Source organism: Macaca fascicularis, chromosome 20 (assembly GCF_037993035.2).
Source record: "Macaca fascicularis isolate 582-1 chromosome 20, T2T-MFA8v1.1".
In the NCBI taxonomy this organism is placed as follows: Eukaryota; Metazoa; Chordata; class Mammalia; order Primates; family Cercopithecidae; genus Macaca; species Macaca fascicularis.
The window spans coordinates 81,047,703-81,068,479 of NC_088394.1; the positions used below are offsets into that span (position 1 = coordinate 81,047,703).

At 55.1% G+C, this 20,777-nt stretch overlaps 1 protein-coding gene and 1 long non-coding RNA gene across 9 annotated transcripts in view; one reads left to right on the forward strand and one right to left on the reverse strand.

Moving 5' to 3' along the window:
• Positions 1-1,045: 1,045 nt before the first annotated feature.
• LOC102138487 (uncharacterized) lies at positions 1,046-17,470 on the reverse strand. 4 transcript variants are annotated; one of them, XR_010584052.2, is made up of 4 exons: positions 17,305-17,470; positions 16,391-16,717; positions 15,302-15,437; positions 1,046-1,246 (listed from the first exon to the last, which is right to left on the reverse strand). It is a non-coding gene; the product is annotated as an uncharacterized lncRNA (long non-coding RNA). The 4 variants fall into 4 exon arrangements; XR_010584053.1 differs by lacking the exon at positions 1,046-1,246 and adding an exon at positions 1,255-5,890; XR_010584051.2 differs by lacking the exon at positions 1,046-1,246 and adding an exon at positions 12,804-13,964.
• Positions 17,471-17,700: 230 nt separating this feature from the next.
• Positions 17,701-20,777, forward strand: part of GSE1 (Gse1 coiled-coil protein) — a 511,516-nt gene continuing 508,439 nt past the window's right edge. For all 5 annotated transcript variants that reach the window (XM_005592690.5, XM_015442743.4, XM_015442742.4 and 2 more), the window contains exon 1: positions 17,701-20,299. In XM_005592690.5, the coding sequence (XP_005592747.3) occupies positions 18,014-20,299 (2,286 nt within the window). In that variant the 5' untranslated portion in view covers positions 17,701-18,013. The remainder of the gene's footprint in view (positions 20,300-20,777) is intronic.

Below are 20,777 nucleotides of genomic sequence, written 5' to 3' on the forward strand. Positions count from 1 at the left end.
CAGTGCTCTGAGAAACACCCACACGACGTTCTTCCAGGTGATACTCGGAAAACTCAACACGCATTGCTGAGCTACTGGGTGTCCCAGGCTCTGCAGGAGCCAGAGAGTCCATCATGGCGGGCAGCTTCCATCCTGGAAGCCTGCACGGAAGTGACTCCTCCAGTGGATGCTTAGGCTGGTGTAAGGGAGACCCATGATGGCAGGAGGAGAGGCTGGGTTCTCCACACAGGCATCTGGCAGGGCTGGCGGCCTGGAGAAGGGGGCCTGTGAGGGTGCAGGCCTCATGTGGTGGGTAATGCAGGATGGAACATGCTGTACCCGAGGCTCCTGCCTGGCCCCCTGGGCTCCCTTTCCTGCCCCTGATGGTCCAGAAGCTACATGCGTCTCCCCAGCCTCAGCCTGAGGCCTGGCACCAGGTGTCGAACACCAGAGTCCTGGCAGCCGGAGGATGACAGCTGGGCCCCACCCCAGGGGACAGGCTCCAACACGTTCCCTGCAGGGCAGAGGCAGATTCAGGGAGCAGAGGGGGAGGGGGTGGGGATGGCCGGCCGGGGATCAGACTGACCAGGTCCGAGTCTGGGCTTGTCCTGCACGCGCTGACAAATAACTCGCCACGTCTATTTCCTCACTGCAAAAGGTTGGTGGGTAGACACGGGGCTCACGCCTGTAATCCCAGCACTCTGGGAGGCTGAAGTGGGAGGATCACTTGAGCCCAGGAGTTCAAGACCAGCCTGGGCAACTTGGTGAAACCCTGTCTCTACAAAAAAATACAAAAATCAGCCGGCTGTGGTGGCGCATGTCTGCAGTCCCAGCTACTAGGGGAGGCTGAGGTGGGAGAATCACCTGAGCCAGGGAAGTCAAGGCTGCAATGAGCTATGATCGCACCATTGCACTCCAGCCTGGGTGACAGAGCAAAGACCCTGTCTAAACAACAACAACAACAAAAAGCTATTGACATTGATGGCGACCACTCAAGGTTGTGCGAAAAAAATTAAAAGCCCGTGACGCTGAGGTTAAATAAAAGGACTTTCTCATCAGACATCTGTGACATGGCCAAGCATGCTAGCTCCAAGAGGTCAGTGCTATTATTATTATTGCTATTTTACAGATGAGGAAGCAGAGGCTCAGAGCGCCATGGACATTCTCTCAGGTTGTCAGCAGCAGAGCTGGGAGGCTCGTGGATTAAGTTTAGGTGTCTGCGTAGACAGCTCCTCTTCTCGCTGGATTTACAGGCTCCTCCTCCTTTCTGCAGAGGGCAGGGAGCTCATTCAATACACAGAATCAATGAATGAATCAATGAACGGTTGCGCTGTGTGACCCCAGGCAAGCCTCTTCACTTCTCTGGGTCCGCATTTCCATTTGTCGGGATAAGCCCGGGAGTGCTCAGCTCTGGAAAGCTTTTCAAGCCAAAGTCAAGGAACCCGGAGAAGCAAAAGGCAGGCTGGGGCCCCAGCGGGGGACTTTCCAAGGTCCCTGGTCATTTTTAGCCTCCCTCCCTGGGGACAAGTGACCCACACTCTGTCCTCGGGCCTGGCCGCTCTCGACAAGTTCTTTTTCTGGCTGTATGAACTCAGGCCGCGTGCGCAGCCAAAGTTAAACTTAAGAGGGCTGGACACGTGGCTTGGGCAGGGAGCCGGGGCAGATGGCAGGCCACCTGTGGAAGGGATGGCTGCGAGTCGGCAACCCCCACCAGAGGCACCTCCACCGCCCCCCTCCTCCTGCCTGCCTGCTGGCCTCACCTACTCCCTGTGCTCTACACTGAGCCCCTGCAGTGTCCATGGCAGGGGCTCTCACAGAGAGGGGACCAACTGAGGCTGGGCAGGCGATGAGGAGACAAACATCCTCTTCAGAGCCTGGTTTGCAAAGGCTCAGGGCAGGGAAAGCAGAGAGCCCCAGCAGCCCAAGGGAATGAGGCCTGGTCACCCCTCAGAGGAGACCCCAATTAGGGCCATGGGTAGGTGCTGACCCCCATGTCCCCTGACACCCCATCCCACCACTGTCCCTTGAAGGTCCCACCAAATCTGTCCCTCGAAGGTGTCACTCACCAAATCTTTGGGCATTTAAAGACTTTTAAACTCCTATTTTTGTTGTTGTTTTTTGAGACAGGGTCTCACTCTGCTGCCCAGGCTGGAGTGCAGTGGTGAGATTGTGGCTCACTACGGCCTCAGCCTCCCTGGCTCAAGTGATTCTCCCTCCTCAGCCTCCTGAGTAACTGGAACCACAGGTGTGCAACACCCTGCCTGGCTAATTTTCTAATTTTTCTTTTGTAGAGATGGAGTCTCACTATGCTGACCAGGCTGGTCTCGAACTCCTGGCCTTAAGTCATCCTCCTGCCTTGGCCTCCCAAAGTGCTGGGATTATAGGCGTGAGCCAATGTGCCTGGTCTAAAACTCCTGTTGTTAAAAATAAATCAGATGAGTAATATAAATTCATGGTACAAGGTGGAGGCTTTTGAAAATATCCACAGGCAAAAAGAGAAAACCACCATCTGTATTCCCAGGTAAACACACCTACTATCAGTCTTCCAGTCTTTTTTTCTATGAAGACGTATATAATTTTAAAAAATCTTCCTTCTATTCAACAGTATAAGGTTAATCTCCTCCCAGAACAATACCCAGGTAGCCAGAGCACAATTTCCTTTTTTTTCATAGCATCATCTGGATGCCCACTTATTTATTTATTTATTTATTTATTTAGAGACAGAATTTTGCTCTTGTTGCCCAGGCTGGAGTGCAATGGCGTGATCTCTGCTCACTGCAACCTCTGCCTCCCAGGGTCAAGTGATTCTCCCGCCTCAGCCTCTGAGTAGCTGGGATTACAGGCATGCGCCACCACATTCAACTAATTTTTGTATGTTTAGTAGAGATGCGGTTTCACCGTGTTGGCCAGGCTGGTCTCGAACTCCTGACCTCAGGTGATTCACCTGCCTCAGCCTCCCCGAGTGTTGGGATTACAGGTGTGAGCCACTGCGCCTGGTTTGGATGCCCACATCTTTATATAGGGCTCAGTCCCGTACCTGCAGTTCCAAAATCACGAGTGCTCAAAAAAAAAAAAAAACAAGTTTTTGTGTCACTCATTGGGTCACAAAAAACTGACCTGGGGAGGCCGGGCGCGGTGGCTCATGCCTGTAATCCCGGCACTTTGGGAGGTTGAGGCGGGTGGATCACGAGGTCAGGAGATGGAGACCATCCTGGCTAACATGGTGAAACCCTGTCTCTACTAAAAATACAAAAAAATTAGCCCGGCGTTGTGGCGGTCGCCTGTAGTCCCAGTTACTCGGGAGGCTGAGACAGGAGACTGGCGTGAACCCGGGAGGCAGAGCCACTGCACTCCAGCCTGGGCGACAGACCAAGACTCCATCTCAAAAAAAAAGCAAAAAAACAAAAAAAAACCAAAACGGACCTGAGGCTCTTCGGAGCCTCCACTTGCTGCTCTCTGCATGAATATTCATGTCTTTTGCTACAGAAATATAACGGTGGTTGATTAAGGGAACTGCCTCAGCCCCGCTGGGGTGCCATGTAAGATTTGGCATTGGCACCATTTTATAGTTCTAACGCTACAGAATATGCTGAGTTCTGGAACTCCTCTGGTGTGGTGGAGGTGCATTCGATTTTAACCACGTGGACAGATATGTTCAGGGCTGACATTTGCTGGATGATCTTTGCTGGTGCTTCGCTCATGTATTGAATTCAAACATGGAGAGAATTTGTTCTATCTCAGATAAAGACACTGAGGCTCAGGGAGGTTCCACTTATGAGAGACAGGCCAGGACTGGGCCTAGATCTCTGGCTGCCAAGCCCAAGTTCAAGCTGTTAGACCTTCCTGCTCCTTCCCCTCCTCGGGGGATGCTGTTTCAGATGTCTCTTATGTTACTGTTTTTCAAACTGTCGTCCATGGACCTTCTGCCTCAGAATCCCCAAATGTTCATTAAAACCAATGCAGACTGGGCACCGTGGCTCACGCCTGTAATCCCAGCACTTTGAGAGGCCGAGGTGGGTGGATCACCTGAGGTCGGGAGTTTGAGATCAGCCTGGCCAACATGGTGAAACCCCATCTCTACGAAAAATACAAAAATTAGCGCGGCGTGGTGGTGGGCGCCTGTAGTCCCAGCTACTCGGGAGGCTGAGGTGGGAGAATCACTTGAACCAAGGAGCCAGAGGCTGCAGTGAGCCGAGATCACGCCAATGCATGCCAGCCTGGGTGACAGAACAAGACTTTGTCTCAAAAACAAACAAACAAACAACAAAAAACCTAAAAAACAAAACAAAAAAATCAATGCAGACTTCTAGGCCCCAGTCTGGCCTTCTGACCCAGACTGCCGGGGAGCCACAGGCACCAGCTTGTTAATAGGCTCACAGAGATTCTGGGTCCTGTTTAATTTGAGATTCTCTGTCCTGGGTCCCAGGACTGGGGTGAAGGGAAATGTTGTTCCAACTTTTGCTGGACGTGAACTTAGGGGCTCCAGGATCTCACTTTTTGCCTCTGTCGCCCGCCGCCAGGGGCATGTCAACCTTAACTGTCACCCTGGGAGCCCCGTGTCTTTGAGGCAGCCACAGGGCTGTCAGGCATGTCCTGTTGGCCAAAAAGTCATGGCTGGGAGTGGCCTCTCCAAAGCAAAGTTATTCATCTTAGTTAATGCAAGGGAATTGCACCTCAGTTCAGATACTACCTTTCCTGCCCACTCCCTTCTCAGAGCCTGACCTTTCTGCATATTTTGCGGAACACAGCACGACGTTCCCACGTGAGCACTGACATTCTCTGACCCTCTGCTGCTCCGCAAAGAGCAGTCGTGCCTTTTATCTTAATTCAGTCTGCCTGTCTTCTCTCTCTGCCTTTTTTTTTCCAGGAGTAAATCCTTCCTTCCTCCCATCCATATACCCACCAGCCCATCTTAATCCATCCATCTGTTCTCTTTCCATCCATCCATCCATCCTTTCTCCATCCATCCATCCATCCATTCACCCATCCATCCATCTATCCATCTATCCATTTACCCACCAAACCTTCTATTCCAAACTCATCCATCTATCCACCCACCCACCCACCAAACCATCCCTCCACCAACCATTTATCAATCCATTCATCCTTCATTTCTCTTGCCTTCCATCCATTCATCCATCTTCCTATCCATCTGCCCACCCAGCCATCATCTGTCCATCCATCTATCCATCCATCCACCTATATTCATTCACTTACTCACCAACCATCCATCAATCCATCCATCCTTCATTTCTCTTTCCTTCCATCCATCCATGCTTCCATCTGTCTACCCATCCACCCACCCAACCATCATCCATTCACCCATCTATCCACCCATCCATCCTGGTGCCCAAGAGAGGTGCCCATAAATCTAGTCGAATGAGTGAATGATGACTCTCTCCAAGCAATTTATTTAGTAACCTCATGAGAAAGGGAAAAAGATTCCCCTGGAGCAAGTGGCTTTGGTGGAACATGTCCCTCCCAGCTCTCCTCATTCATTCATTTGCCCATTATTCAGCACATGTTTATTGAGTGCCCCCTAAGTGGCAGACATCAACTTGGTTCTGGTCCTGGAGATACACAGTTGAGCAAAAACAGATGCCTGGGCCTCGCCCTCATGAAACTTGCAAATCCGAGGGGAGACAGATGTTAGCCAAGTAGCCACGCTCATGAAGCCATAATTACAAACAGCAATTACAAGCCGTGCCCACACAGTGCCCAGAAAGAAAAGATATCACCCAGAATGTCACAGAGGTTTCCGAGCCAGGCCCCGGGGCCAGGGAGTGAGTGCTCCTGCGAGATCTGGATGGTCACACAGAGGCCAACGCTGGTCAAGGAAAAGGGCACTTGAGCCAGGTGAGTCAAGAGAGGAATCCAACAAAGAGAATGGGCTGCAAAAGTGGTGAAGAAGCTGCAAGAGCAAGCAGGGAAGTGAGGCTGACTCATGACGAAGAATAGCAGGAAGCTGCTGTCATCCCTGGGCAGGACAGGGGAGGAGGATGGAGTTACTAGAGCTGCTGCCGGAATCACAGAGATCTGGCCACTTGCAGAGACATTCCCCAAGCAGAGAGAGAGAGAGAGAAAGAGAGAGGGAGTGAGAGGAGGGCTTCTCCCTCCCCTGGCCCTCCGGTCTCCCAGTCTCCTGCAAATGCCTCTCAAGGACTGTCCCTAATAGGAAGTCAGAGGCAAGGAAGCCTGGGAAATGTAGTTTGCAGGGTCAGCCTGCAGAGCAGAAGGGTGAGGAATGGGATATTCCTGGGACAGGCAGGAATTCATCAGGCACAGACGGAAGGGGTGCAAGTTCCAGGCAACGGAAGCAGCACCTACAAGGACCCGGTGGTGCAATGTGCCCGGTGCCTCTTGGGAAGGCCAAGGCACCAGGAGGCTGCAGGGTCCCAAGAAGCCTCAGGGTCTCCTGGAGGCCTGGGCAGGGCCAGCAAACAGGGTTTCTGACCTTTAATCTGAGAGCTCTGAACCCTGAGAAGGATTTTAAGCAAGAGGGAGACCACAACCAGACTTGTGCTTTTGAAAAGACCGTGCTGGCTGCTGGGTGGAGAACAGACGGATGGGGGCCCCCAGAGGGGAAGCAGGTTGGAGGTTGGGGCTGCCCCGCCAAGCCCCTCCCCCAGCTCCCCAGCTTCCAGCCCAGGCCAGGGACCTCTGACTGTCCCCACCCTCTGGCCTCAGACCCCCATGGCAGGAGGAGAACCCTTCGCCTAAGGAGACCCCCACTTTCTTGATCATCTGCTTCCCCCTTTTAGATGGCAGTCCTGGCTCCACCCCCCGATGAGGCCCTGGCTTAGCCCACACCACCCTGCCCACTCCTTACCCTCTGCTAAGCTCCCCCCAGCGGCCCACACCCTGGGCTGGAGTGCCAGCCACCGCGGCACCTGTCCATGGCTGTTTTCCACTGCTCCAGCAGCTCAGCTTTCAGCTCTGATAAATATTAATGGCCACGCAGGGTCGAGGGGGGCCCCATGGAGAGATAGTCTTTCTGGAAGGCACATCAGGGTGCCCAGTCACAGACGCAACGGGACACCTGGGCCCGACTCCCAGCCTCCTCGCCTGCCCCCACCCCATCCCACTGGGCGCCGAGCCTGGGAGCCCCACATTCAGACTTTCTCTGGTTTTCTCTTAAGCCCAGAGCTCGACTTCCCTTGAGCTAAACCTCGGGCTTCCAAGGAAGAAATGGAGTGAGGAAGAAGTTCTTGAATGACTGACTCAGGGCCCCTTGGCCTCATAACCACAAATCACCCTTTTCCAAAGGGGTAAAAGGAGCTTTAGGCTGGGAGTCAGGAACGTGAGTTCTAGCTGGACTTGGTGTGACTTTGGTCAAGTCGGGGCTGCCCTGGGCCTTGGACTCTCAAATTCAGGGGATGGGCTGGAGCGCATCCAACATCTCAATCCTCTCTAAAAATGCAGGCTTCAGAAGGCAGGCGCTTCCGGAAGGCAGGAGCCATTTCAGGGAGCTGGGTGGGGGGTGCTGCTGGTGGGGAGATGAATCTTTGCGCAGCGCCTACTGTATTCAAGGCCCTTTGGCATTTGATCTCCTGACAAGGAGGCATCGTGGGCATGGTTATTGCGCCACACCCACGTGGAGTAAGGAAATGTGGCTCGCAGGTTCGGCCACTGACCAGGGGCCACACTGATAATGAATGCCAGGGTTGAATTTCCATCTAGATTTTGAAATCTGGAGCAAAGTAGTGCAGTACTCAGTGTGGTGTCTGGAGCCAGACAGCCTGGGGTTGACATCCCAGCTCTGTCTGTTAGAGGCTATGTGATCTTGGCCAAATAGCTTAGCCTCTCTGTGCTTCTGTTTCCTCATCTGTAAAGTGCAGATAATACTTGTGCACCCACCTCATCGGGCACTGAAAGGCTGAAATGGGATGACGTGTGCAGATTTAGCTCAGCTAGCTAAGGGCTCGGGATTGCTGTATTGATGAAGTCTCACTCGAAGACGCATGCGCTTGCCACTGTGTCGGCCTGCGGCTCGTTCGCTTGGACTCTACACAGTTTTTGAACCCAGAAGTCCCCCGGGAGAAATGCACATCGAACCCAGAACTGGTGGAGTCAGGACCCAAAATCACAAGCGATCAATCTTGGGGACTGTAAGCCACTGTTCCTGGTGAGCACTGTCCTTCAGACAGCTGGAATGTTCTAAATCATTCTAAGACCCAGGCAGAATGGAATTTAAAAATGTATTTCCCCTTTTAGAGTGAGCCATGCCTAAGTATTTCTGGCCTGTGAAAGGAACACAGTTTCAGAGCCAGGGCAGAAAAACCATGTGTGCTCACAAAACCCAACCCGAATCTTGGCCATCAAGACCGTTTCCTCTGCAACTTGTACGGACTTTACTGCAGCTGCTCTGGAAGGCAGGAGGTGCCCTGTAAGAAGCTGCCCAGGGGGTCAGGCTGGGGGGTGGGCAGCTGAGGGGAGGAGTCAGGAAGGGCTGAGTCTGGGAACCAGGGAGACTTGGGAATTCCATGGGCCTATGAATGTGATTTAAAACATCTTAGTATGCATTAAAGTCAAACATACACTGACCCCATGGTTAGCAATTTGACTCCTAGGTATTAACTCAACAGAAATGCATTATGTATTTTTGCTTTTAGGGGTTTCTTTGGAGGCAGGTTCTCACTCTGTCACCCAGGCTGGAACGCAGTGGCATCATCATAACTCACTGCAGTCTCGAATTCCTGGGATCAAGCAGCCTTCCTGCCTCAGTCTACCCGGTACCTGGGATTACAGGCATTCGCCACCAGGACCAGCTCTTTCTTTTCTTTTTTTTTTTTTTTGAGATGGACTCTTGCTCTGTTGCCCAGGCTGGAATGCAGTGGCTGTGATATCGGCTCACTGCAACCTCTGCCTCCTGGGTTCAAGCAGTTCTCTGCCTCAGCCTCCCAAGTAGCTGGGATTACAGGTGCCCGCCACCACACTGGGTTAATTTTTGTATTTTTAGCAGAGACGGGGTTTCACCATCTTGGCCAGGCTGGTCTTGAACTCCTGACCTCATGATCCATCCACCTTGGCCTCCCAAAGTGCTGGGATTACAGGTGTGAGCCACCACGCCTGGCCTGACCAGTTAATTTTTAAGTTTGTCTGCAGAAATGGGGTCTTACTATATCGTCCAGGCTGGTCTCGAACTCCTGGGCTCAAGCCATCCTCCCGCCTCAACCTCCCAAAGTGCTGAGATTATAGATGCGGCCACCACACCCAGCCTGCATTTTGTGTTTTCAACCAAAGACATGAAATAGAGTGTTCAGAAAAACACTAATCATGTAAGTCCCAAATGCAAACTCCCCAAAACTCACCAATGGCGGAATGGATGAACAAATGATGGAATATTCATCCACAGACTACTATACAGCAATCAAAAAGAACAAAGTACTGCTTCAGGCAAAAACAGGGAAGAATTTCACAGGTCTAACACAGAGCAAAAAGCCAGAGCCGAAGGGTACATACGAAACACTTCCACTTAGCGAAGGTACAAAAGCAGCCTGTGCGGACATGGGCTACAACGTGAAGGTCTGAAAACATTATGCTCGCTGAAAGAAGCCAGTCACGAAAGACCACGTGTTGTGGCTGGGCATGGTGGCTCACGCCTGTAATCCCAGCACTTTGGGAGGCCGAGGTGGGTGGATCACGAGGTCAGGAGATGGAGACCATCCTGGCTAACACGGTGAAACCCCGTCTCTACTAAAAATACAAAAAATTAGCCAGGCATGGTGGTGGGCGCCTGTAGTCCCAGCTACTCGGGAGGCTGAGGCAGGAGAATGGCATGAACCCAGGAGGCGGAGCTTGCAGTGAGCCAAGATTGCGCCATTGCACTGCAGCCTGGGCAACAGAGCGAGACTCCATCTCAAAAAAAAAAAAAAAAAAAAAAAAGACTACGTGTTGTACGATCCCATTTATACGAACTGTCCAGAACACGCAAATCCACAGAGACAGAAAGTAGATTAATGATTGCCAGGGACTGGGTGGCGGGGCGGGGGCTGGAGGTGTTGAGGGTGAGAACTAAAGGGTATGAGGTTTCTTTTGGGGGTGATGAAAATATTCTAAAATGAATTGTGCTGATGGTTGAAAACTCTGTAAATACACTAAAAGCCATTGAATTGTACACTTTAAATGGGTGGATTGTGTGGTATTTGAATTATATCTCAATAAAGCTGCTAAAAATACAACATTCTTGGTGTTAGAAGTCAAGATGCCTGTAGTCCCGGCTCAAGTCATTACCGTTGCTGATAGGGGAAGGTCTGGAAGCAGGTACATGGGGGCCTTCTGGGAGCCTAGACATGTCTTCTTTCTGGGTGATAGTTACACAGATATGTTCAGTTTGTGAAAATTCAGCTTGCTGTACACGTATGAAGATGCACACTTTTCTGTACAGAGGCAACACTTCACTAAAAGGTTTTCTTCTTTTTTTTGAGACGGAGTCTCGCTCTGTCTCCCAGGCTAGAGTGCAGTGGCGCGATCTCAGCTCACTGAAAGCTTCACATCCTGGGTTCACGTCATTCTCCTGCCTCAGCCTCCCAAGTAGCTGGGACTACAGGCGCCCGCCACCACGCCCGGCTAATTTTTTGAAGTTTTTAGTAGAGACGGGGTTTCACTGTGTTAGCCAGGATGGTCTCGATCTCCTGACCTCGTGATCTGCCCGTCTCGGCCTCCCAAAGTGCTGGGATTACAGGAATGAGCCACTGCTCCAGGCCCACTAAAAGGTTTTTTAAAAATAACACCCTAGCCGGGCGCGGTGGCTCACGCCTGTAATCCCAGCACTTTGGGAGGCCGAGGCGGGCGGATCACAAGGTCAGGAGATCGAGACCACGGTGAAACCCCGTTTCTACTAAAAATACAAAAAATTAGCCGGGCGCGGTGGCGGGCGCCTGTAGTCCCAGCTACTCAGGAGGCTGAGGCAGGAGAATGGCGTGAACCCGGGAGGCGGAGCTTGCAGTGAGCCGAGATTGCGCCACTGCACTCCAGCCTGGGCGACAGAGCGAGACTCTGTCTCAAAAAAAAAAAAAAAAAAAAAAAAAAAACACCCTAGTGTAGTGTCAGACACATGCCTCAGTCCCACCTCATGTCCCCATCCATAAGTCCAGCAACGACCCACCCGCCGCATAAATCAGAGGCCAGGGAAGGCAAGCTGGCGGCTGGGTTTGGAACATGCTTCGGTGACTCAGAGCAGCAGCTGGAAATAATCTGCTGCTGTTGACTTCACCGCCCTCCCATTAGGCAGCTCGGGGGACCTGCCGCGGCCCACTGAGTATTCTGGTGCCAGAGAGCTGGGGAACCTGTCCTGAAGTTGGCAGCCGCTGATGAAGCCACAGGCAGGACTCGAAGGCCTGCAGCGAGGCCTGACCATTAGCCTCCCTGGCAGGACCCCTTGAGGGACAAGGACACCTCTAGCAGGAAGGATCTGGGAAGGCGGCCCAACAGGCCAGGAGCTGAGTACACAGCAGGGCGGATGAGAGCGAGGCGCTCTGGCCAGACCGGGTCTCAGTCCAGCTTTAACACTTCCCAGCTTTGACACTGGAGACATGGATTCACTGTTCCAAGCCTCAGTGTCCTTGTCTGTGAAAGTGTGTAATCGTGCCTACTTTTTAGGCTGTTGTGAGAACCAAATGGGATAAACATGACTATCAGCTCTGAACACGGTACCCGGCTTCTAGTTAAACATCAGCTACTGTCATTGCAGGATGCATGCTGGTTAGTACAGAGCACCGACTGCATGCCGGGTGCCTTCATGGCACTTCTCGGTTGCACGCTGGTTAGTATTGAGCGCCGACTGCATGCCGGGTGCCTTCATGGCACTTCTCGGTTGCACGCTGGTTAGTATTGAGCGCTGACTGCATGCCGGGTGCCCTCATGGCACTTCTGGGTTGCCCTGGCTTCTGTCTCCCTTGGCTTGTGCCCCCGCCCCTCCCACCTGTGCCCTACCAAGAAACCTCCATGGCTGGGAAGCATGGGGACAAACACATAAATGGCTGCTGTGAATTTTGTGCTGCAAATCAGGGGCCTGTTGAGAAGCCGGCAGCAAGGGAGTCTTTGAGTCCACTCCAGATTTATGTGAGTGTTTGTCCCATCATCCCCAGGGGCAGGTCAGCTCCAGCGATCATTTATCAAAAGGGTTTTATGAGGCCCTGAAGTTCACGGCAATATCCTTGGATTTCAAGACGGTGAGGGCTGGGCTGGGGGACGATGTCTCCCAGAGCGGGAGACTGGGCTGTTCTCTGCTGGATTCTTTTTCAGGCTTAGGGGAGCAAGGCGAGGTTTTAGAGCACCCGATTCTGCTCTGTGAATCTGTAGCCCGTGCTCTGACACTGAATTGTATAATGCAAACCGTGATTGTTTAAAAAGGCACTCTGCAGTTTACGAAATGTTTCTGCCTAGGTTGTCTCAGGCCCCTGAGATAGAAAATGGTCCACCCACTTCCATGCTCAGAAGCGCCTGTATTTAAAAAGGCAACGAGGCTGGGCGTGGTGGCTCATGTCTATAATCCCAGCACTTTGGGAGGCCAAGGCGGGTGGATCACTTGAGGTCAGGAGTTCGAGACCAGCCTGGCCAACATGGTGAAACCCCGTCTCTACTAAAAATACAAAAATTAGCTGGGTGTGGTAGCGTATCCCTGTAGTCCCAGCTACTTGGGAAGCTGAGGCAGGATAATTGCTTGAATCTGGGAGGTGGAGATTGTGGTGAGCCCAGATTGTGCCACTGCACTCCAGCCTGGGTGACAGTGAGACTCCGTCTCAAAAATAAATAAATAAATAAATAAATAAAAATAAATAAAATAAAAAATAAAAAGGCAACAAGCTGCTAAGACAGGGTTACAAAACATGCTGTATATGTTTAATGTTTATATTTAACAAATTAGCACAATAAATGCATACAAAATGCAACAAAATTTCATCAGCTCCAAAGCTGGCAACTTATCCTGATTCCAAGAATGGTGCCCTTGGGGAAATCCCTGCTTCTTGGAGTCTCAGTTTCTCTATCTTTAAAATGGATGTGATGCCTCCATGTACTGCTGTGTCACACGAGTGCACGGAGGTGAACTGGTTCATAAGCCCAAGGCCTCCACAAATCCCAGGGATTTTTTGTTGTTAACAGTTACATTCTTTCCCTCTGAGAAGGACGATGTATTTTTGCCAGTGGCCTGCCATGTCTGAAGCTGTTTCTAAGGACAGCAGAGAAGGGCCTGCTTCATTCTTAGGCAAAAAGAATTAAAAAAAAAAAAAAAAAAAAAAAAGAAAGAAAGAAAAAAGAAAAAATAGGGCAGTCAGATGATAAATTTTGTTTTTCTGGTCCCCAGTGAGCCAGAGGCCAAACACAGCACACGTCGCCTCTGAAAAGAGGAGGATGGACCAGCCTAAGAAGGTAAATGGGCCCTGGGCAGGATGCCAAAGGCGCAGGCACAGTTTAGAGGAAGGAGGAAAAGGGCAAAAGGCCCAGTGAGAAGGGAAGTCGGGTTGCAGGGTTGGGAAAAGCCAGGGGCACATGACAGAGTTTAATCTTGATTGCTGGCACTCAAGAGGAATAAAAGATGGCGCAGTCGAAACTGGCCAGGCAGCTGGATGATTCTGGAACTTGGAAGGCATAATGAGTGAGGTTTTGGATAGAGTCTAGCGGCGTCCCTGGTTCAAGCACCGATTGGTCCCCAACCATGTCCACATCCTTGTGAAACTGTGGGGCAGGGCAAGGCAAGCCAGCTCAGGCTCTGCTCCAGTGGGAGAGGCAGGCACAGAGACAGATATACAAAACAATGTGTGGTTAAGCATTTGGAGGCTGGAAATGAGCTCTCCTGGGCGGGATGAGGGCAGATTCCTGCGGTTTCTGGGCTAAGATGAACCTACAGGTAGCTGCAAATCTGAGATGTGCCCAGGTGTTCTACGCTGACGGCCTCCTTGTCTCCTGCAGAATCCAGGTGGGCATGTTTAACCTGCTCCCAACGCAGGGTCTGTCTATGAACATCTCTCAAAGCTTTTCAAGTCCTACAATTGAAAGATGAAGAGCCAGTGTGTGGTCTGGAGGGAGCATGGCACCCTGTCTCCAGCTGCAAGGTGGGGTGTAGGGCTTAGAGGGAAGTCAGGAGATGGCTCTGCTGGGGATGCTCAGGCTGTGGCCTCAGCAGCTCTTGGCAGGGATGTTTGGATGGCTTAGTACTGTTTGAACCTTTTGCCCATTTCCATTAGAAACAGGGACTTCAAGTCTACTTTGGTGCGTGAATTTCATGCCAATCCACCCTGGCATTTCTTTTCATCTCCTGGCACAAACTTGGCCTGTTTTGTATCCAGACAGGCACGTGTGAGGGCCTGTTTCCTTTGGTGTGAAACTGGGGACACGTGAGGAGAGGGGGGACCAGATTCTAGGCTGTTCCTGTCCTGGCATCGCAGGATTGAAGAGAAAGTGAATCTCACTCACTAGCCAGCAAAGCAGAGGGTTTCAGAGGCATGTGACCGGGGTGCCAGTCCCAATTCCACCATGCTGTGTGACCCTGGACCTATGACTTCCCTTCCCTATGCCCCAGTCTCCTCACCCCTAAACTTGTGGGTACAGCACAACCTTCCTCATGGGCTTCTGGGAAAGATTTGACGAGTTGGCACCTGCAAAGTATAGGTCCTGGTGTGTGCTTCACACTGAATGGGTGTGCTGTGTGTTTAATGCCTACACATGCTGTGTGTGTTTATACCACTGTTATTCTGCATCCCAATGCAATGTACTTTACCAGCACTGGCTCAGTTCACCCTCCCTGCACACTGTCAAGTTGGCTCTGCTTTACAGAAGGGGAAACTGAGGCTCAGAGAGGTAAACAAGCAAGCCAAAAGCCACACAGCTAGTAAATGGCTGTGCGATGTCAGTCTGCTGTGTCAAGCTGTGGCAGTGGCCCTGACCCCATGTCATCCCCGCAGAGGAGCAGCCATCATCACTGGCCTTCTCCTCTGATCTGTGTTCACCCTGCTTCCTGGTTCCCAAGACGTGTTCCAGGGGACTTTCCTAAGTCACTGGGTCATTGAAGAGAAGAAAAACATCCAGCTGGACACCTCCCACTCCCACTCCCGGCCCACTTGACATGCACACACAGGCACATACACAGAAGCACACAGGTGAACTCACGCATGCACAAACGCACACACGCATGCACACTCACACACATGCTCACACACAGGTTGTACATACCTATATAACTACGCACATGTACACACACATATACAATCTAACAAATACAGACTCATGCACATTCACATACGTACACACTCACACCCGCATATGTATGGTGCATACTCGGAATACCTCCTGGAGGATTCCAGCTCCGCCAAGAAAACCCTACCTCTCTCTTTTGGTCTGGTTGGCCCCGTGATCCTTCTCCCTCAGACTCTGTGTGTGACCTCAACACAGTGGCCCTCCCTGCCACCCTGCAGCGCGCCCTGCAGTGCGGACAGGCGGCAGGAGAACCTCTTCAACCACTGGAAAGAGGAAGGGGCAACACACGTACACAGTCACCTACAGCATGCCAGAGCCCATGCCTGCGCCCAAATCTCTATTTATTTAACAACCCCCATTGTACAGAGCAGAGAACTGAGGGGCCGTGTGCTAAGAAGTCCACCCAAGGCTCACACAACTGGCAAGGGATGGAACAGGACTGAGACCCAGGTATGTGGGACCAAGGCACCGAGCCAGGCCCCGCATCTCCAGTGAGCAAGACAGACCTGGCTCCTGCCCTTGGGAGGGAGCACCAGGGTTCCGGGGGGGTGTTGGGCGCAGACAGGAGCAGTGGACGGAAAAATCAATAAAATCAATGGCAAACTCCTGCGCTGGGGAGCTGGGATGGAGAAGCACGGCACAGCACCTGCTCTAGAGAGGAAAGGGAGGCCTCTGAGGATGACACTGTGGCCATGGCCATACAGATGAGCCCAAAACGCATTTGAAGCAGAAGGGACAGCATGTGTCCCAGTCCTAAGGAACCCACATTAAACTCACCCGCTGGCCTGCATGTCCCCAGTCAGGCAGTGCCTTACTAGCAACCTCTCAGTCTGTGTGGGACCTAATAGTCCCCCTTAAACTGTGCAAGGATGCAATTCAACAGACACTGCCCTTTAAACTTCTCCGAATCAGCCCTCCTCTGCTCTCCAGGTATTAAAAATGCCAGGAGCCAAAAAGCCCCCTGCCCCGCCCCCAACATTCCTTCGGGACAGTTTTGCTGACACAGCATTCCTCTGGGCCAGGGTGAAGGCCCAAAGTCCCAACCAATGATGATTTCCTGTTAACCCTTGGACCTCGAGCCCTGGAATATCCCCCAGGGAATCTGGAGGCCTTCTTCTTGCATTTATTTACAATGCATGGCCCTCTTCCTTGCCAAGAGGAAGCCCAGTTTTATTTACATTTCAGTGTCCCAGAGGGTGGAGGGGACCACGGGTACCTTTGTCCCCAGACTGACTCTGGGCTGCTGCTTGCAAATGAGGAAGCTGTAAACGGCCCAGAAGTCAGAGACTTCTAGAATTTTGAAGCTGGAAGCGGTGCCATTTCACAGATGGGAAATGAGAGGTCTGGAGATGCCTGGATTGGACCAGGGCCTGAGCCATATCATCCGGGAGGACCCAGGGATCCTGGCCTTGTCCTGCCATGGACCGTCCCCATCAGCAGACCTGCGACGTGGACCAGACGTTTGCCTCGCACGGCTACTCGCCCTGGTGGTCAAGAGTAGGGCCTGGAGCCCGACGTCCTGGGTCTGAATCCTGTTTGGCCCCTTTGGATGAAAACGTAACACTCAATGCGACTTCTTTCCTGTCTGTGAAATGGGGCAGATCCCCACAGTTAACCCTAAGCGCGTTGCACCGCAGGTCCTTCTGCTTGTTAAATAAATACAATGTATCTCTACACATGTACAATAAAGACACGGAAACAATCAATCCCCTGCTGCAGCTCCTGCTGAAGAGAATGAAATCAGGACCCAGAGACGTTGAGTCACTGGCCTTGGGACACACAGGACCCTTTCTACCTCTGCTGGTGACCCAGTGACCCCTGTCGGTGGTGGGAAGGGGCAGAGCAGGCCCCAGACTATCCGCAGGATGATGCATTCACTAACGGGTTCCAGGAGACGGGGACGGCGCCTCTTTCCTCTCTCCCAAATTAGAACGCGGGGCCGTGAATGGTGTCCCCAACTCAGGCCTGTTCGGGACTGTAAATGGCTTTCTCGCTTGGTCCCCCCTTTTGAGGGGATCGGACCACCCCGAACGAACCCGGCAGGGTGCCTGCATCTAGGCTGGGGCTGCCCTTACTGCAGCCCTGGGGTGGGGGCTTCCTCCGCTCCAGGGGCGACCGCCGCGTCCTTACCTGGCTCCTCCCGCGTCCTGCTTGACCTTTACTTAAAGACCAGCTCCAGCCGCTGATGGGTTTCGGCGGGTCCCCCAGGAGACCCTTCAGACGGCTTGAGCCGGGCGCGCTGGAGAGAGCCCCTAATTGGGGCAATGAATCATCGCGCGCGGCTCCGGCTGGACACAAAATAGATAGAGGAGCCGGCCGCTATTGTGCGCAGTTTGGGACGCGGGGGGAGGCAGCGGCGGGCGGGAGGGAGGCAGGCTTGGAGGAGGAGGGCGGGGGGAGGGAGCGCGCGGGGAGGGATTCCCCCGCCCGCCGCGCGCCCGCCCTCCGCCCCTCCCCGCCCCTCCCGCCCGCCGCCGCCCCGCCCCCTCCTCCCCAATTAAATGACCCCACGCCTTGGCAGGCGCCGGAGCTCGCACATGCGGCTGCCGCTCCAGCCGCTCGGGCCTCGCCGCCGCCGCAGCCGCCGCCGCCGCCGCCGCTGCGTTCCGGGCGCGCTCGCCGCGGCGCCGCCTCGGCCCGCGCTGCCGCCGGGGGGGCTCGGCAGGCCCGGGGGGGCGCCGCTGCGAGGGGCCGTGCGCCCGCGCCCGCGCCGGCCGCCCGCCGCCAAACTTTGCGGCGCGCACACATGCTCCAAGTTGGGCGCGGCGGCGGCGGCGCGGGCGGGCGCTGAGGGCGGCCCGGGGCGCGCGGGGGCCCGGGCGGGCGACGCGGCGCGGCCATGAGCGGGCGGCCGGCCCCGGTCTCCCGCAAGCAGCGGCTCATGGCAGCCGTAGGCGAGCGGGCGGCGGGCGGCGCGCCACTCTCCTGCTTCATCTGCGGCGGCGGCATCGGGCGCGGCAAGGAGCTGAAGCTGCAGGTGAAGCAGCCGGCGGCGGGCGCGGGGACCCCGGCGCAGCCCTTCTTCCCGTTCCTGCAGCAGCAGGAGCCGGCGCCCGGCGCGCGCGAGCTGTCCCCGGCCGACGGCTGCGTGCTGGTGTGCGCCGTGTGCCGCTGCTTCCTGGGCGAGCAGTGGGCCGCCTTCGAGCGCGCCCGCACGCCGGTGGACAAGCGCATGTACTGGCTTAAGCGGCCCCACCAGTGCGACGCGGGCGCGGGCGGCCGCCGTGGCGGCGCCGGGGCCCCCCGCGAGTGGAACGTCGCCTACGCGCTGGGCAGCGCCGGCGGCGACGACGACGAGGACGACGGTGGCGGCCCCCGGCTCCGCGGGGCCGCTGAGGAGACGCGAGACTCTGACCTGTCGGAGCTGTCGGACACGGACCCACTTTCCGAGCCCGACCCGCCCGCGCGGGACGCCGCCAGCCCCCACCAGGACGGGGCCCCGGGGCCAGGGCCTCGCGGGGGGCGCGGCCAGGAGTGGAGGCCAACTCCGGGACCCGCTCTGGGACAGGGCGCAGAGGCCCCGGCGCAGGGGCGCGCGGAGCACGAGGGGCTCCCCGCGAAGGCCCACACAGATGGGGAGCCTAAGGCCGGGGTTAGGCGCCGGCGGAAGGGGGTTGGGAGGCACTGGGTTCCCGAGGCCCGGGCCAGCGTCCTGAGGGGCATTCAGGATCCTTGGCAAGGCCCTCCTGTCCAAGAGGCTTCTGCAGACGGCATGAAAGGGCCTCCCTCTGGCAGAGCCTCTAAGCCCCTGGAGAGCAGGCCGCTGAGGGAGACCCTCCGCGGCTTCTGCACATCCGAGGACAGTGACATCAATATCACCAGTGGGGAAGAGGACCACAAGGAGCAGCCTTTCCCAGGCGTCTGCAACCCCAAAGAGAAGGAGAACAGTGGCCGTGTCCCCCGGGCTCTCCCAGACAGCCGGGCGGCACCACCAGAGGGCCTTTGCTGCTACATCTGCGGGTCCCCGCTGTCCCCGGCCTCGCACCACCAGGTCCACGTGCAGAAGCAGGAGAAGCTGGCGCAGGCCCCGTTCTTCCCCTTCCTGTGGCTGCACAGCCCGCCCCCAGGGGCACAGCCCATCAGCGAGGGCGGCAGCACCCTGGTGTGCGCCAGCTGCTTCTCCTCCCTCACGCAGCAGTGGCAGAGCTTCGAGCTGGCCAACGTGCCGGTGCTGCAGCGACTCTATGTGGTGCCCCTGGACAGCCACGCCCCCGGCATGGCCTCCAAGGGCAGGAGGCTCCCTAGAGAAGAGGGCCTGCCCTCCGGGGCCCTGCGAGAGGCCTGCTACCTCTGTGGGGAGGACTGTACCCCAGATGCCCGGGCGGTCCCCTCCAGGATCCTCAATGGCAACGCGAGGAGCGCCATGCATTTCCCCTTCCTCAGCCTCCTTCCCTGCCCGCCCAACGCCCAGGGCCCCAACAAGCGCTGTGAGGTCCGCAGCTGCCCCAAGTGCTTCAGCGTCCTGGAGGATGTCTGGGCCCTGTACAGGGCCTGCCAGAACGAGGAGCTCATCACCTCCGTGCAGGGCTTCCTGGGCAGGTACCACCAGGCCTTCTCCGCCTCCGATCCTGCCCTCTCCGAGCTGCCCGCCTCAGCCCAGGGCGGTCCCGTGTCCATCTGCTACATCTGTGGGGCTGAGCTGGGCCCCGGGAAGGAGTTCCAGCTCAACGTGAACCCTGCCAGCCGCTTGGGCGAGAAGGAGCCCTTCTTCCCCTTCCTGACCGTGTACCCGCCTGCCCCTCGTGCCAGGCCTGTGGACTCCACCGGCCTGGTGGCCACCTGTGTGCTCTGCTACCATGACCTGCTGGCCCAGTGGCTGCAGCATGAGGCCCGCAGCACCCACCACGCTGTCAGCGCCTGGTCCCGGCAGTACCAGGTGGAGACGTTCGTGTGCTTCTTTTGCCAGCAGGAGAAGAAACGGTGTCTGGGCCTGAAGTCCGTGCGGGTGGCCCGGCTGCCCCTGTTCCTATACACCCTGCGAGCAAGCCACAGCCTGTTGGTGGATGACGGACAGCAGCTGATCATCGGCGCTTGCGTGGAGTGTGGGACCCTGGTGTGTGCAGGTCAAGGGGTCAGCCGCCAGGGACCCATGAACTGGAGCTCCCCAGTGGCAGCAGCGACGAAGGTAAGCAGCAGTTTTCATCTCAGACGCTTCCTCCAAAATCCATCCAGGGAAGGGAGAGATGTTTTTCTCTTCCTCAGAAAAACTCTGAAGTATGAGTTTTCACTGGTTCTGTGTGGAGCGGTCCAGGAGAGGGACGCCCCCAAGTCACTGGGCTGGTGCTTGGTGGGTACATTGGCCTGGCTGACCTTGGAGGCATGGGGCAGGGGTCAGAGGAGTGGGGATCAGGAGTGGTCTTAGGGAAGAATAGGGCACTGCTGAGAACAGCAGGCACGGGCCTGAACTTGGGTGTGTTTGCAGTGGGATCTATCAAACAGAGGAAGTTCGGGGCATGTCTGTCATCCGCCAGATAACGTTGGTAATTAGTCCAGCCGCGCGGGTCACAGAGAGGTCTCTGTGCTCACCCGGTTTGAAACACATCAGAGGTGGAAGTTCCTCTCCATTCTAGCTCCCGTGTGGCTTGGCTTTTCCAGAGTTTTCC